At 46.6% G+C, this 18,214-nt stretch overlaps 1 protein-coding gene across 3 annotated transcripts in view; it reads right to left on the reverse strand.

The window, feature by feature from the left end:
- IL6ST (interleukin 6 cytokine family signal transducer) overlaps window positions 1-18,214 on the reverse strand; it is a 564,825-nt gene that overhangs the window by 284,106 nt on the left and 262,505 nt on the right. For all 3 annotated transcript variants that reach the window (XM_078675107.1, XM_078675108.1, XM_078675106.1), the window contains one exon: window positions 2,003-2,314. In XM_078675107.1, the coding sequence (XP_078531233.1) occupies window positions 2,003-2,314 (312 nt within the window). The remainder of the gene's footprint in view (window positions 1-2,002; window positions 2,315-18,214) is intronic.

Consider the following 18,214-nt stretch of genomic DNA (forward strand, 5'->3'; position numbering starts at 1 on the left):
TAGTTTTTTCCTGGGTGTTTACAATCATATGGTAGTAGAGGTTATTAGGTTTGCCAATAAAATACTGGCGTCCACCTGTGTTAAATTCATAGAGAACAATGAAAAATGTTCTCTGTACTTTCAAGATGACTGCCATGTTGAATGATACGTTACATCATGACACGGCAACGCACACGACTGCGCAGGCATGCTACGCAGCGGCCATCTTGAGGGAATAGCTATCAATGTTTTCGTTGCTTTTTATACTTTTAACCCCTTGGGCGCAGCCGCGATTCTGCACCTGTGCGGCCGTTTTGAAGAGTGGGCGGGTTCATGACGGCCCCCAGCCGTCATCAGCACACGAGCACTGTGATGCATGACGGATGGGGGCCGTCAACAGCAGGCAAGGGGTTAACATGGCCAGTTGGTTACTGGCAAAGTAGACTGCGTTATTTGCTCAACATTGGTAGGAGACTTATTGGATTTGCTTAGTTTTTAAGCAACACGGGTACAGGTTACTATTGAAGAAAATTATTTAATATCTCAATTTTTAATCAGAGGTACCTCTATGAAACACAAAACCATTTCCATGAATATATTAATTCCGAATTCCGTTTAAAGCATACAAAATGTAGAACGCCAGACTCTGCAGTATTTTAGTCTTACTATTCCAACAACTAACAGTAAGACCTCATTTCGATATCCTAACTTTTTATTTGTTTAAACCGGTCTGAAAAGGAAAAATATTTCAGAACAAGTCATCAAAACATTCACTGATGTATTAACAAGACCCTTATCACACAGGCAGGCGCAAGTACACTATAACACACAGACATGCCAACACACCATACTCAACTACGCAAATCACAACGAATCCACATACATTGGATCATCCATCTCAGCAGCATTATTAGGGCAACAGAACTCCCAATATAGGGCACCATGCGCCCTTCACGCTCCTACCCCTCTTAAGGGCATCTATTGGTGCTAATACCTTCTTTCTCCAGCACTGAATCTTTCAAACCTTCACATCAGACTGGAAATATCTGATACATTTAAATAATATTAATAAACAGTTTTCAAATGGTCATAGGTTTCAACAACAGTGTTTGTTCAGTAGCACTGCCACCACATTTGTAGCAATTCAAACTTCAGCCAATGAGGTGGAAGTGCTGAGCTTTCCTACTTTAACTAGAGGCCACCATAGCTCAGGTTTCAAAGTGTGAGAAGAGTACATATGGATGTAAGTGCCAGTGCAGAGGTCTGCACTGTAGTTGGTACAAGCCCGGTAGCAGCTGTAGACGAGGCAGACTTAGTCGGGATGGACACGTCGGTGGTAGTTTGACTGGAGACTCCTGTGGCTCTTTACAGTCTGGAGGTGTGCCAGAGGGCACATGAAATGCACTGAAAATCTGCAGCATGACCTCTTTCAAGGATTTTATATGCTGCGGGGTCGACAACATCTTCGGGAACTCTGGATTAGCTTGGACCAACTTTGGAACTGGTTTAGAGTCCAGGGACTGTGAAGAGATTGTACCCTTATCTTGACCCCCTCGTGTTTTCTCATCTGATTTAGAGTGGCAGGATGGGAACAAGACCAACTTTATCTTTTTATTCTTATGTTTGTACTTTGACTTACAGGAAGACAGAATGGAAAGTGGAGTTTTTGCAGGAACAGCACCGAGAGCAGCACCGTGACAGGGCCAGAGACTTTGTAAACGTTCAGATGGCCAAAAGAGAGAGTAGAGCCCCAACTTCTGCTTCAAGATGTTCATCACAATCGCCTTAAGTTAGAGAGACATGTTTACTGTAATAGAAAAGCCACTGGACATGCCATTAAAGGTAGAGAAGAAAGTATTTTGAAGAATTAATTGTTAAGAGAACTGCAGCAACAGTGACTTTGTGTCACACAACATATAAACTTGCAAGGATGTGAACAGATCAGTACTCAACAAAGAAAACAATTATTAAATGAGATCAGAAATGATTCAGCATGCAAGAGATTGTTGTGGGTAACACTTACATCCCAATGTTAAGAAAATTCCATAAAGACTATATGGAGTTTGTCCGAAGGCAAGAATGTTGCATGTAATAAAACTATCCATCAACGATGTGACGTTGAGTGTGACACTAGAAATTGTTCTGTTGATTGTAGCATATTGTTCCTCTGAGACATTAGCGTGCTTAACTTTCCAGAAGATGCCCTTGGCATCTTGGTGATACCGGCTGATGCATGTCTCGCTCAGAATGCAATAAGCAGTAAACTGAGAGCCAAGTGCCACAGTTGGAGACTCTGGGATGATGTGCGCACAAGATCTCACCAGCTGTGTGTTTGCTGCAAGAAAAAAAAACAATATTATATGTGTGAGCGTGTCCTGTGGTGCTGCTGGTCTGAGTGGAGGCGCAGAAGGGGCAAGAGTAGAACTGCTAGATAGTTAGTCAGTCAAATAGGCTTTATTTCGATAAAAAACATATCTGTAAAATCAGTACATACAACAAGATAAAAAGGATAAAAAAGCCAAACATATAATTACAGTCATAAATTTATACAAAACGTATGGCATCAATAAAATTACTTAAGACGGTCTGGCATAATGACCAAAATTAAACAATTTCGTTGAGCCTTTTTGACCTGATCAACCATGCCCAGCCTAAAAACTTTGCCAGGCCACCTACAAACAAGGGCCGGGTATCGGACTTCAAAATTCGCAAAGCCACAATATAATTTCTGGTACCCAGCTCCTTACACAAGGATTTCAGCCACCTAGATCGCGGAGCTTTATAAGCAGGACATTCAAATAGAAGGTGGGGCACCGACTCAATCCTAAGTACACAAAAAGAGCAAAAAGGTGTGGTTTGGGCCGGGATTTCCCAACGAGCTGTCAGTTCGCCCACTGGAAGTACTCCTATTCTAAATTTAAAATACAAGACCCTATCTCTAGGTTTTAAAATTATGTCGAGATAGGGTTCTCAGAGGGCCTCATCCTTCAGCAAAATAAATTCGCTGGTGGATCTGCATTGGTTGGGGTCAGTGTTTCTCCTACCCGCTACCCAGTTCCAATAGACTCTCTTCAGAACAGACTTAGGGGGGGCAGTTCTAGTCTGCCATGCCTCCCCGAGTCCCAACTCCCCAAGCAGGGATTTAACGTCCCTCAGCCACCTTATTTTTGACCAACCAGACATCGATAGAACCTCCTTCAGCCCTTCCGCATAACTGGCAAGTTCAGGGACTCTCCATAAGCGGGCCCAGAGTAGAAGGGGGCGCAACTTTGCCTCATCTTTAATTGGACGGCAACCCACATCTAAAAGCAGGGGTAGTGTGGGGGTGCTCTGTGGGAGGACCATCAGGTCCTTCAGGAATTTATTCTCTGAGCAGGATGGCTCATCAACATTCAAGGAACCCCAAAGCTCTGCCCCATAGAGAGCCGCACTAACGCCTCTCGCCATATAAATATCCAACACAGGGGCAATGGGTTTAAAGGTGGATGACCGCTGTTCTTGAAGGAAAGCCCTCACCACCCTTTTGTGACTCAATAACATCTTTTGAAGATGGGATTTCCACCGCATGGTATCACTAAGACGGATGCCTAAATAGTCAAACTCCTTAACCCTTTCCAAGGGCACCAGATTTAATACAGGCGCCCGTCCAAGCTTTTTCGGGGGTTCAAAACCAAATATTTGGTCTTTTCTGTATTAATTTTGAACATCCTGTTCTCACAAAAAGATTGGAAACGGTCAAGGAGGCTCTGTAGACCCACCGGGGATTTTGAGATCAAAAGGGTATCATCAGCGAATAATAAAGTGGGTATTCTCCTGCCTGCCAGGGCTGGTGAATCAGAAGGATTTTTCAAAAGATGCTCCACCACTCTGTTCACATACAATGAGAACAGAGTGGGGCAAGGACACACCCCTGGCGGACGCCCCTGTTCACTGGTATTCTAGCAGTCTTTTCTCCCTGCTTACCCCACCTCACCTGGGCGAAGTTCTCTGAGTGGAGCTTCATCAATAAGGACAGTAAATATGCGGGCATTCCCATATCAGACAGTACCTTCCACAGGTAACCACGGGGCACTAGGTCGAAAGCAGTCCGCAAATCAATAAAGGCAAGATACAGACTGCCTTTGCCTAGTACAACCACCTTCCAATATAAGAGCAGTAGTCTAAAAGTCTGCTTAATAGTCCCGGTGCCTGACCTAAATCCTGCTTGAAAATCAGAGAGTATTTTATTATCATCTGCCCACTGGAGCATCCTCCCAAGGACCACCTTTCCTGCCACCTTCTGCGAGGAATCAATTAGGCTTATGGGACGATAATTTGCTGGGTCGTCCCGAACCCCCTTTTTGAAGATCGGAACGACCTCAGCTCCCATCCAGGAGTCTGGGAGAGCGGCACCAAAGTAGGTTGCATTAAGCAATGAAGAAACAAGTTTCCCTCATTCAGTCAAATTGAGGCGTAGCAAGTCCCCCGGTAGCCCATCAGGGCCTGCTGCTTTGTTGGGGACAAGGGATTTGATCACATTCTCCACTTCCTTAGCCGTAAAGGATAGGTCTTCACTCAACCCAGGGGAGCCCAAGAATGGAAAATCAAACGGCCCCATCCTATCTTCCTGGGTGGAGGTATAAAGGAGGGAGAAGTGATTAAACCATTTCACCTCAGATATATTGCATGTTATCAGGGAATCGACTGGCCAATTCCTGGTTCTAACTAAATCCCAAAAGCCCCTAGAACCCCTCCCAACGCTAGCCTCTTTCAGATCGCACAAAAACTGATTATCCCATTCTTTCTTGGCTTCGCTGATAGCGTGCCTGTACTCCTTCCTGGCGGCACGAATCTGCTCACATCCCTTGCTTTTAACTGCTTCAATTAGGTCCCTCTTCGCCCTCCGACAATTCTTGGAATACCACCCCGGATCGCCCTTAAGTCGCCAACGCTCATTAACGGGAGCGCCCCGGCTATGTATTAGAAATAACTCGCCCAGGGCTTTAATAGTGTCACAGAAAAGAGAAGATACCTCAGGATAATCCAAGCTGGTGGTTTCCAGGCTACTCAAAGCCTTAGCCATGATTGATCCTATTTCCAGAACCTTCCCCTCGTCCAGGGCAACCTTGTGCCATTTCAGGCGCCTCCCACAATTAGAGGGACAAACTTCGCCAGTTGTCCGCAGCTCAGACGTTTCCGGAGGGCCTTTGCACACCAACCACATAGGGATCAGGGACAGAGAGAGTGGGTTGTGATCACTGTCTATAGATGGGAGGACTGCCATATCCCGCAATTGGGCCCAGAGTTTAAAGTCCAACAAAATGTAGTCTATTCTAGATAAATGGTCTACCCTGTTGTACGTATGGGCTCCACAAGGGTCCGAAGATGTTCTTCCATTCACCGCCCTCAGACCAAACTCCGATGTTAGGGCATTAAGCTGCATAGCCCGTTGGGACCACCTCTTAATAGGCGCTAATGATAGGGGGAATGCCCCTCCTTATCTGAGATACCCAGAATGTCATCTGCCGCTAGGGGCTCAAAAATACAATTAAAATCCCTGGGGAGCATGACATACATATCAGAGCTGCAGTTCATCTTTGAGCCCCGATAGGGTTGGGGATGGCGAGCCCCCTTTGGTGCCTCTAACATAGATATTAAAGATCTCCAGAGACCGCCCTCTAAGTGGCCCACTAACTGATAATCTTAGCAAGTCAGGGGACTTGGATTCTCTATGCCTAATCTGAAAACCCAAAGAAATACTAACCCAAATGAGCAGGCTGCCAGAAGGGCGACCTCTCCCTGTGGAGGAGGCGATAGCTTGAACAAAGTAAGTAGTATAACCAACGTTATGGCAAGGCTCCAGACACCAGGTCTCTTGGAAAATGCATATCCCAAAAGACTCAATAAAGATGTTCCAGTCTGGGAGATCTAAATTTCTGGAGATGCCCGCTATATTCCAACTAACAATCCTCAAGTCGCTATTGGTTATAACTCGCCCTCCAAGGGGTCGCAGTGTGGGTGTGCTAGTCCCAGAACGGGGATCCATTAGTAGGCCCTCCGAAACCACCAGTGCACAATGGTTGACAGGAAGGGAACAACCAAGTGTAACCCCGTGCGGGACAGGAGGGGGAAGAAAGTTCAGGAGGGTGGAAGGACCCAAGTGCATCCCCAGGGATGATCAAATTACAACTCCCAGATCTAACGGCTGCAACAGGTAGCGTCTTGGCAGGTTGGTAAACGTCACGTCAACAGCCCCACTCCGATAGGCCTATATTCTGTCTAAACGATCTTGGGGGAGGGAAGTCATGATGGAAATGTCCGTTGTCCCTACACACCCAAGTTGGAGGGCTGACAAGCCATGAATTTACTGAATGGGGATTAAAGTAGCTAACGTCGCGAATACTAATACCGGAACTACCTTCGCTGAAATATTGATTACAGATAAACCCAGCTACCCTGGCGTCTTTAAAGTTGACTAGAATACAATCTCCCCATAGAGCCTTAGGCCTAGTACCAATCCAGCTAACCCGTCTCACATGGAGAACCCGGCCGTCAAATGAACTGGGCAGAGGTCTGTTTTCCCTAAGCCAAAACATAGTTTTGTTTTTAAGTTCATTGTACGATTCGTGTTTACCCAACTTAAGCATGGGGACCCCAGTAAGTACAGCTACAAAGGGCTGGCAGTCGGGTGGTAAATTAACATGGGGGATAATGGTTGCTCCCGTCTCCTTCACTATCTGCGATTTAGAAGGGGAAATTAAATTACCAGTCATGGCCCCATTACCTCCCCTGCTGTTGTTGGAACTCTTGCTTTGGGCAGAGCGACTATTGGCGGGACCTGTAGACCCTTTAGCCAAATTTAAGGTGTTGTTACAGCTCATTGGGACTTTAGGTTGAGCAGAAGCACCCATATCAACAAACCCTGCACTCACATGTTCCCCATGTGTACCCACTGTGGATGAGGTAGATGCATTCACCTCTGTAGCCCCGGGGGCCTCCCCAGATGTAGTAATAGGAGCATTAACATCTATAGGTGTTGCCTGGTGGAAAATATTCCCCGTAAGCCCATCCTCCCTAATTTTAAAATGGAGTTTAATTAAGGACTTGAGAGAGAAAAAGTTGTCAAGAGCGGCCTGCTCAAATCTGTCCAGCCGCTCCGACAACCCCTTCACTCTCTCAAGAACCGGGAGAATCAGGGATTTCATTAATTGCTCAATCTTGGCAATGGAGGGAACCTCAAGTGAGGTACCTGCAGTAGGAGTAGATTTCAAATTAACATTCGTCTGCTCACATGAGGTACAAGACGACTGCCCTCCCGAAAACCCTTGGAGGCCTGACGGAATCTGTCTCACCCCCCCCGTCCCCGGCCCCTTAGATTTCGCACACCCCCTGATGGAGTTTCTTCTCGACTTCTTAGGGGGTTTGAGTTGGCTACCCTTGCGAAGACTTATAGTATGTTTCCTTTTAGAGGGAGCTACTCCAACTACTGTAACGGCTGCTACCACCGAGTGGGGAAGGGAACCCTCTGGGGGAACAGGGATACACAAGGGGACAGAAGACACTGGTGGCTCAGCAGGCAACGGTTCAGGCACAGAAGCTGCGCGCCCACACGGCTCTATAGTAGAGAGCCTATCAATGCTAGCCCTTATGGCATTTACTCTTGGGCAGTCAGAACCAGAAGTGACAGAATCTAAAGGCACGGCGATATGCACTGGGGAGGAAACTAGTGCCAGGTGCCCTAAGGATGAACGTCTGCGAGCAAGAAGTTCGCGAGAAAGACGACGTTCAGTAATAGCAATCTCTTTCTCAAGGACCGAAAATGCACGAGTAATAAATTGGTCCATGGTGCCACTTACGCAGCCCCCCCCCCCATGCTTTTACCGGAACGTGTTGTCATTGGCATAGGGAATCCCACTAGTAGATACAAACTGGCCAACTACTGGTCATACATGTAGCAGACAAACAATAGTGGTAAGTGTTCCAGAACCCAGTGGAGACCAAACCTTAGGGGGGTGGCCCGGCCCAGCCCCGTTCAGCCCCGGTCGGCCACAGACGGCCCGCCCTTTGCCCAGGCTTAGCCCCGCGCACTCCCGCGCCGTGGGGGCCGTGAACTGTTAAGGAGAGCACACGGTGTCCAATGGGCGGGGCTGAGCGGTGACCGCGGACCAGGAGTTACAGGTCTCGCAGGGACTCCTGGTAATTTGAGTCCCTGCGGCATTCAATGCAGCCCGCTCAGTGCCCTTCTCACCCCACAGCACAACAGCAGCCCCAAGACAGCACTTCCCCAGACGCACGAAGCGGCACCCGCGCAGCGGGTGCGGCAAGGCGTAGGCTCAGTCCTCCTCAGACCACCTCCACAAAGTCATAAGCAGCTGGGCTCCTCCTCAAGCGGCACCCCCATCGTCCCCACCCCCGCCAGTGGGAGGGGATGGGGGGGATGGGAGGAGACAGGCGTAAATGTAACCCAAGACACTCTTGCACCGTATAATATGATCTCTTCAGACCTCTTTTTGGCCCTACACACCCAAGACAACAGTTCTGGCATGCAAATAAATAGGGATTCCTAATGCTGTGGACATTAAGGTGTCCTATCCAGAACTGTGGTATTTTAACATACTGACAGATTAGATGGTATACCGTACAGCGTGTATACAGCATCAGGACATACAGCTGCAAGTCCGCTTCAAAATATCCGAATTTCGGCTCTAGTAGAATATATTTTCGGAGGACGTTTATCGGGTTCCTTTGGGCACACTCTATTCCATGTCATTCAACTCACCCTTGCTCCTGTCCCATTTCGTCCTCAACAAAATAGGGAGTCTGGGGTGTTGTTTATCAATCTTTAATATGGCAATGTAATGGTGGCTGTCCCCCTTTGTCCCGGGCAGGAGTCGGTCTGTCTTCTATTGGCAATATGGTAACACAACACTCACATCAATGTTACTCCCTATAGCATGACGAACCTGCTAGGTCCCTAGAAAATTCAGACGTAGACAAACTAGATTCTTCCTGCAGACGTCAAACTTTTTCAGATTTAGACTAACACAAGAAACTCACTTTTTTATTTATTTATATTATCTTTTTATTGCTTTTTTTCAACAAAGAAAACAAAACAAAGCAATCAGCATTACATATGTATCTATACAGCAGGTTGGTGGATATGGCATATGTTTGGGAGACTTGAGCGAAAAGAGAAAAGAAAAAAAGACAAACACAGCACTGGGACAGAAAGAACTGTTAAAGGGAACCAGGCTCCTCTTCCCCCGCAACCGCTGGTGGCACACATATATCCCCCCCTATACGTATTCCATTTGGACCATACCCGGGACCATTTTTGGGGGCATCCTCTTGACATGTAGGCAGTCTTTTCCCTGAACATGCACCAATTAATATGTGTCTTCCCCATGGCCAGTGTGGGAGGAGTGAACCCTCCCCACATCTGGGTAATGTCTCTCTTGGCAACAGTGGCTCCCAGGGTGACCCATAGTCTCTCCACCCCTGTCAAATCAGGGGGTTCCCACACATTTAGCAAACACCTCTTAGCTTCCGGGTTAATATTTTTGTGGACGACATCTCTCTTGACCACATGTATCCCCCTCCAGTATCTTTGTATCTGTTCACATTCCCAGAGTATATGCATGAGGGTGGCGACCTGCCCACACTGTCGTCTGCAGTCTGCACTCTTCCCCGTCCCATGAACAGCAACTGTGGCCCAGTGATGAAGGTCCTATGGAGTATTTTCAATTGGACTAGTTGAAGGCAAGCAGAAATCGCCACTTCTCGAGGGGAGGCCAATGCCTCCCTCCACTCCTCATCATCAAGTAGTAGGCAGTCCCTCTCCCAGGACTCCCGCAATGCAACCAGTGGATCAGGTGCATTATTGACTAGCTCTTTGTAAGTCAGCAAGATGGCTCCCTGTGGGAGAAGACCATCCTGCAGTCTGTCCTCTAGTGGGGATGACTAGGAGGGGGGGGTTGTTGGGGGGGGGGGGGGGGGGAGCCTTCCTCCAAGGTTGTGGTCAGGGCATGTCGGACCTGCTGATAGCGGAAATACTCAGTGCCCGCAAGTTTGTATTGTTGTTGTAATTGGTCAAAACGAAGGATATCCCCTTTCACCCTGAGGTACCCAATCCGGGAGATACCAATCATGTCCCATTTGTCAAAGCCCTTGGAGGAATATAAGCTGCCCAGTTTCTCTGAATCCCAAAGAGAAGTGGCCGGCGTCAACCTGCAATCCCACCTCAGACTTCTGTTCACTGTGTGCCAGACCTGGACCGAGTGCATGGTGGGGCTGGTTAATGGAAACCTCTTGGGACATGCATAGAGGGCTCAGTTATATGTTCCCCTCAGCAGCAGCCATCTATCCATGGCATAGAATGGGTCTCCTAGGGTGCGGTATGCGCCTTGATTAATGGCGGCGAGGTGCGCCACCCAGTAGTATTTTTTAATGTCCGGGAGGCTAATACCACCACCGTACCAGTTAAGGACCAGTTTATGAAGCGCTATTCTTGGTTTCCCTTCCCATAACAACAACCTCTGCAGCTCTTCAATTTCTTTAAAATACCTTGCTGGGACAGGGCAATTTTGTAGGGAGTATAGGAAACAGGGTAGGGACATCATTTTAAAGAGAGCGGCCGACCCAGCAGCGAAAAAGGAAGCGCTTTCCAGCTGGCTACATCCCGACGCAAGCGCTGCAGTGGAGAGAGCAGATTCCTGTCGTAGCAGAGCTTAGGGTCTGCAGTAACAAAAATACCCAGATACTGAAACCCATCCTTTACCACCTGCATTGAACAGCCCCGGGGGAGAATTGGAGCTTCGCCACTCAAAGTACAAAGCAGGGATTTATTCCAGTTGATGGAATAGCCTGAAAACCTGCCCAAGGATGCAAAGATGTTCAAGACACACATGAGTGATTTCCTTGGAGAGGTCAGATACAGAAGGATATCATCCGCATAAAGCTAGATGCGATTCTATCATTCCGCCGACCACGCATTCCCCATATAGTCGAGTTGCGCCGGATCCAGGCAGCAAGGGACAAGATCTCTGCATCTTCTCTGATAGTTCCGGCCCTCCCTATCACTCCGTGCACCCACTGCAAGTTCAGGGCAGTATTGCGGTGGGGCATAAAACCCGACTGGTACGGGTGGACCAAGGAACTGATCACCCGAGTTAGGCGGGTGGCCAGTAGCTTGGCGAGAATTTTCGGTTCTGCATTTAGCAGGGAGATGGGCCGATAGGAAATACACCTCTCTCTAGGCTTTCCCTCCTTCGGGATGACTACTATTGACGCCAGTCGTTGGTCGGGTGGTAGCTCTCCCTTTTCCCTACTCTCCTCATACATGGCTCTCAAGTGCGGGCCAGCTTATCCGGACACAGTTTAAAGAGCTCAATGAGTAGTCCATTGGGGTCCATCGCACTTCCCGGTCGGAGCTGCCAGACGGCCCACGCTATCTCATTGTTGGTTATGTCACTATTTAAAACGGTCCTGTCCTCCTCTGGGAGTACTGGGAGGTGAATATCTCGGAGTAAGTCAGCAAAGTCCGTTTCAAGGAGGGACGACTGTGTCCGATAAACGGTACTACAGTGTGCAGCAAACTCCTCAGCCATGAAGACGGGGTCCGTTAACTTTGCACCTGAGTCAGACTTCAGTTCAGGCACCAACGACCCGTCCTTTCCTTCTTGTCCAACCAAGCGATTAGCTTGGTCACCCCATTCATACACTCTACCATCTCCATCTCTCCCCCTACCCCATGTCTTGGCCCTTTCTGTGACAATAGCTTTATATTAATCCATTTTCAATTGGAGGAGGTGTAAAGATTCTGGGGTGTCTCTCCTATTTGGATCCGCCTCTAACTGAAGGATCTCCCGTTCAATATCTTCAAGTTCTTTGGTGTTTTCCTTACGAACTCCCACTATGAAAGAGAGGGCTGACCCTCTAATCACCAATTTAAATGCTTCCCAAAGGGTCAGAGGGGTGTCAACGGAGTCTAGGTTTTCCTGGAAGTAAAAATCAATTGTCTTCAAAAGGTCTTTGCGAACACTGGGGTGTGGCAAGTACCAGGGGTTGATGGGCGTTACCATGTCGATTCTAGGACCAGCCACGCCTATATCGGAGAATGGTTAGATATACCTCGTGCAAGGTGGCGAATCTAGTTGATGTGCATGAGCTCAGAGGCGGGCAGGAGTAGATAGTCTATCCAGGAGAGCAACAATGGCCGCCCGAGAAAAAGGTGTATTGTGAGTCTCCTGGGTAAAATGCCTTTCAGGCGTCCGAGAGCCCAAACGCCTCCAGGAAGTCAGCTATTTGAAGGGTTTAGCGAATGGGGGGCTGCCGGTCAAGCACACCGGAGGCCACATCATTAAAGACACCTCCCCCAAGCAATAGGCCATCTGGCAGGGACAGGAGCCGTGCCCCTAGATCTGCAAAAGTCCAACTCTGCAGCCCAGGCGGGACATACACTGATACCAACGTCAGCACCCTACCCTCCCAATGCCCCATGGTTGCGCCATACCGCCCACGATCATCAGTGTGGGAGGACTGTACCGAGAAGGGGAAGGACTGCTTGGCCATAATTCCCACTCCCCTTGAGCCAGAGGTGAATCCAGAATGCGCAAGGAGCCTGCATCCCCATCAATTTAAGGAGGAAGACAACATCTGGGGAGTGCCACCTTATGTATTGCAGTACAATGGTGCGCTTCACCTTGTCCCCCAGCCCGTTAATGTTCCAACTTAGGAAGATGAACCTTTTGTCCCAGTGCGTAACCATGGTTCTGAATAGTGCAGATTATCATCACCAACAGCCATATGCATCAGTGAAGCCGATGTAACAACAAAGAACAACCCCACACCCCCAACCCCAAGTCCAACACCCCCCACCCTGCCTCCCTGCACCCCGGTCAAAAACCTGCCCATTAAACAAACTGTGCAGAGTGCCTGTCGCCCTAAAAATGTACAAACACTAGTTAACTGCGGGGATTAAACAGGCCCCCACCCCTCCTCCCCGAAAAAGAAAAGGGGAAAAAACACAAGAAACTAGTCTTTCAGTAGGAGGCCGCCAAGGTTATAGAGTCAGTAGTGACAGCGTATATAGTTCCACGTTAAGGCACCACCAACCGGGCCCAGGACTAGAATAGGCAGGATACACAGGAGTTCCGAAGTGAGATTAGACCACATTAAGTTTGACATAACAGGAGGCGACGTTCATCACAAGGCTCAGCGTGGGTTGTGTTCCCTGGCTTCTCTCCAGCCAGTCGGCCAAAGCCTCTGGATGGTCGAAGAACCATGCCTTTCCGTTCGCCGCTATTCGCAATTTGGCGGGGAATAGCATAGCATATTTCACCTCTCAGTCTCTCAAAGTCTTTTTGACAGCTAAAAACGACCTCCGTCGCCTCTGCACGGCCTGCGTAAAGTCCTGGAAGAAGGTGACTGTTGACTTTTCATACTTGAGAGGCGGTGAGTTCCTGGCATTTTGCAATATCACAGCTCGGTCTCTAAAGTTTAGGAGCCTTGCCAAAATGGGCCGAGGTGGGGTCCCTGGCTTTGGGCGTCCACCGAAACCCGGTGGTCCCTCTCAACTACAAAAAACTTGGAAAGGCCCTTCGGCTTAAGGTGATTAAGTACAAGGTCTTCAACATCCGGCGTCTGCCCTTCCAATTTTTCTGGAATACCTATGATGTGAACGTTGTTCCTCTGAGAGCACCCCTCATAGACGTTCAGCTTGCCCTCCGCTGGTTTTATGAAGGTTTGAAGAGCCTGGACTTTAGGCTGGAGTTGTGTGATGTCATCCACGAGACTCCACGTGGTAATTTCCAGTTGCTTGACTTGCTCTTGCTTTTTAGCGAGGTCTGCCCTAACCAGAGTCACCTCCACTGTGATGGCATCTGTGCGTTGTTCCATGGAAGTGCGAACCCCCGCAATGGCCTCCATGACGTCTCTAAGCGAAAGTTCAGGGGTGTCACTTTCCAACCCACTAGAAGGTTTAGTTCGGGCTGGGCGCTCAGAGACAGGGCCCTTGGGACAGGTATGTTTATCCAGCTTTCTCTGCAACGTTGTTTTTGGACCCTTTCCGCTTGCCATTAAGTCCGTTATAGGAGGGTCTAGGCGGCGCAGTCCTGCACTCTCGGGGGCCCCGCCAAGTCTGTCACTGAAGGTCTGTCTGCGGTCGGGTGATTCCAGGGCAGCTCTCTGGCAGCAAGCTTGGACTCTTCTCTGGGCCCTGTCGGGTTCTGTCCCACCCCCGCAGACTATCACTGGAGTCAGGTCCCTCAAGCCCAGCTCCCCCTCCTGTCCACGCTATCTGCACCTGGGGGGGCCCCAATTTGAAGTCTACAGGATTCTGGCTATGATTATGCTACCCCCGGGGGGCCCTCGACTCACTGCGATACCGCTGGGGCCCCACCGATTCGTGGTCCAGGACAGCCTCCGAAGGCAGTACAGGCAGACCGCCGCCTCGCTGACCAGGCATCAAGCCACGGCTTAAAGTAGGCGCGTGTAGTGTATTTTGTATGAATTAAATGATGTAGCCAATGTAAGTAAGGAGTCCAGTTTAATCGCCTCATCCACAACCAGCTTCAGGTCCCAACTGACCTGGAATATTCAGTACATTCTTACACTCAGAACATTACCAGCATTCCTATTCTAAACAAGTGATGTAAGCACCTCATGAGAGAGATGTAAGACAACATAACACATCTCCCTTCTTTACAATAAGCAATAACATAAATAATGAACCTAAAAGAGTGATAAGTAAGTTAGTTAATCAGAAGAATAATTGAACATCATTTACACATAATCTTTCATGTACATTGGAGCACTGCGTAACCTTTGACTCCTCACACGAGTGTTGAGAGAAGAGTCAACACTTGGGCGAGAAGGATTTCTTATACCAAAGAGATTAGATTTGATATCAGAGTCAGACTGAGTAATGTTTTTTGATTTAACAACTACCACACGACTCTTATTCCAAATCCTCCCATCTTGTGTTTTGATAGCATTCCCAAAAACTTTAATGACAGGCCTAACATTAGTATATTTTGACCAAGGCCTTCTCCCTACAGGTGCCTTTATTCTTATAAGGTCACCTACTTTTATCTCCTGAAATTTAACACACTTAACTTTGTCAAAATGTGCTTTCCTGCAAGCCTGTTTTTCCAATTCTCTCTCTCTCCAAGCACCAATATGATTGTCTACAAACCCCTTCTTCAAATTCATCCAACCCGGACACCACATTGTGTTTGGAACTCTACCTCTGAATAACTCAAAAGGAGATTTTCCAGTGGTTGAGTGAGGAGAGCAACGATAAGCATCTATTCTTTCCCTTAGTGTATCTTTCCAATTTAAGCCACTAGCTCTTGCGAGTTGTATGCATTCTTTCAATGTACGATTGACCCTCTCAACAGCACCATTCGTTTCAGGGTGGTATAAAGATGTTCTTTTGTGTAATATTCCACGTTTTTTTAGATAATCCTCAAAGAAATTAGAACAGAATTGTGGACCGTTATCTGATAAAATGCTATTCGGGAAACTCTCTCTCACAAATATTTCAGATAAAAACTTGATGACAGAGGTTGACGTAATCTCACTAACAGCGCAAACCTCAATCCACCGTGAATATAAATCAATTAAAACTATCAGATAGGGAGTGTCAGCAACTCCAGGAAGAGGCCCTAAGATGTCAATGGCTATTTCATCCCAAGGGTGATTAGGCAACTCTCTACACACCATCGGCATTTGCCTGACTTTTAAGATCTTGTCACTTGCACAGCATTCAACGCATTCTCTAACCATGCGTTCTATTTCTAAGTCCATTCCTGGCCACCAAAACTGAGTACGAACCATCTCTTTGGTTTTTACTATTCCCAAATGTCCAGAGTGTGCATGTGACAATAACTTTTTCCTTAAAGAGAAAGGAGGTATAAGCCTCAACCCACGAGTTAGCATGTCATCAGAAATTGATAGCTCCTGAGAAACTAAGGACCAAGGTTTATCCAGTCCTTTGTTATCTTTTAATAACGACATTACCTTAACTAACTCCTCATCTTTTAACAATTCCTCTTTCCACTCTTCTTTACCTACTACACCCTCTGTAACTTCACAAACATTGAGATAATCATCTTCATCAACATAATCATCTTCACACCCTATATCATCACTTTTTACCAATCTGGAAAAACAATCAGCTGCCTTGTTTGATACACCAGGTAAATATTGTACCTCAAAGTCAAATTCCTGTAGGGATATGATCCACCTTCTAATCCGAGAAGAGATAGAGTCCAACCCCTTCTTACAAAAAACTTCCTTTAATGGCTTATGATCGGATTTGACAACAAATTTAGTCCCCCAAACTAAATTTTTGAACTTTTTTAGAGCCCAATATATCGCTAATGACTCTTTTTCAATTACTGAATAGTTTAATTCAGGACCACGAAGACACCTGGATGCACATGCAATTAAAGAGTCATGGTTGTGTTTATTTTGTACTAACACTGCTCCTAAGCCTTTATCACTTGCATCAGTGAATATGAATGTTGGTTAGCCAGGAACAAATGCTTGTAGACACGGAGCTTTCTTCAATTCCTCTTTTATACTCTCAAATTCCCTTTTACAGTCATCCGACCAGACAAAAGTGACACTTTTCCCAGTGAGTCTCCTCATGTTTTTTGTCTTGTCCGCAAAATGTATGATAAATTTCCCATAAAATTCTACCATCCCAAGAAAGGATAATAACTCCTCTCTATTAACAGGTTCTGCCACTTTACCAATAGAAGCAACTAGATCAGATTTTGGAAACACACCTTGACTCTTGATACAGTGACCCAGGTAGTTTACTTCTTCTAAGCCAAATTTACATTTCTCCCTTTTGAGAGTCAAACCAGAATCAGTCAATCTTCTCAACACGTGACACACACGTTCATTGTGTTCTTGTAAGTCGGACCCATATATTAGAAGATCGTCCTGGTAACATTTTACCCCTTGAAGACCTTTCAGTATGTGTGTCATGATTCGTTGAAACACCGAAGCAGCCGATATCAATCCAAAGGGCATTCTTCGGAATTTAAACGTACCCATTGGTGTGACAAAAGCAGTTAGGTCCTGACAAGAAATATCTAGCTCAACTTGGTGGTAGGCGGATGCCAGATCTAATGTGGTAAAGTACTTCGCTCCCTCTAATGTACCTACAATTTCATCTATGTTGGGTAACGGAAATCTATCTACCACCACCTCTTTGTTTAATGCCCTTAGATCAATGCACAAACGAATCTCTCCAGTTGGCTTTTTCGCTACTACAATTGGAGCTAACCATTCTGTGGCCTCTACGGGTTCTATTATGTTATTTTTTATCAATTTCTCTATTTCTTCTTGTACCTTTACTTGTTCCGCAAGTGGTATCCTTCTAACCTTTGCCACTGTGGGAATTGCATTTTTCTTAAGCTTAATACAGTGTTTATAGCCAATCAAACATCCTAACTTATCTTTAAACACAGAAGGAAACTTTTCTGCAAACATTTCAGACAGGTTTTCTACCTCATGAATTCTCACCTGAGGTGTGGCATTCGGATCAAGTGTAACCCCTAGATCACGTTGATCCCTCCAACTAATTAGAGCATCCCCAAAATTGGTAACATAAATTTTGCCTGGAATAATTCTGCATCCCAATTCCATGCTGGCCATAAAATAACCTAAAATCTTAATGGGTTTACTGCCATATCCTAAGGGTAAGATATCACTCTTGAACAATTTTACATTTTTCCCAAAAGTTTTGTGTAACAACTCTTCATCTATCATGGTGATTTGGGAACATGAATCAAATTTAAATTCTATCATGGCATCATCTACCTTAACCAGATGTGTGGGATGTTCTAATACCCCACTACTAATCTGAAACGTAACTGTCTTTACTTGTGGTTGTGTCCATTTTTTGTACATATTGTCCCTTTTATTACCTTTTGTCCTACAACATTTTGAAAAGTGACCCCTTCTCCCACACTCATTGCAAATAAATTTCAGTGCAGGACAATTTGAAGAATTAGCTAAATGACCGGGGTTGCCACATCTGAAACAAGAAAATCTGTTGGACATATTAAAGCTCGGATTAAATCTATTCATCCCCGTATCATTTCTTTCATTGTCTTCTTTTCTCTCTTTTTGAACTTGACAAACAACTTCTTCTACTTTGGGCTCAGTTTTCTTCTCAGGCTCCACCGTCTTCTCTTTTTCTCCTTTCAGTTCATCTACACATTTAGTCATGTGTTCCACT

This window comes from Lissotriton helveticus, chromosome 2_1 (assembly GCF_964261635.1).
Source record: "Lissotriton helveticus chromosome 2_1, aLisHel1.1, whole genome shotgun sequence".
Taxonomy (NCBI): domain Eukaryota; kingdom Metazoa; phylum Chordata; class Amphibia; order Caudata; family Salamandridae; genus Lissotriton; species Lissotriton helveticus.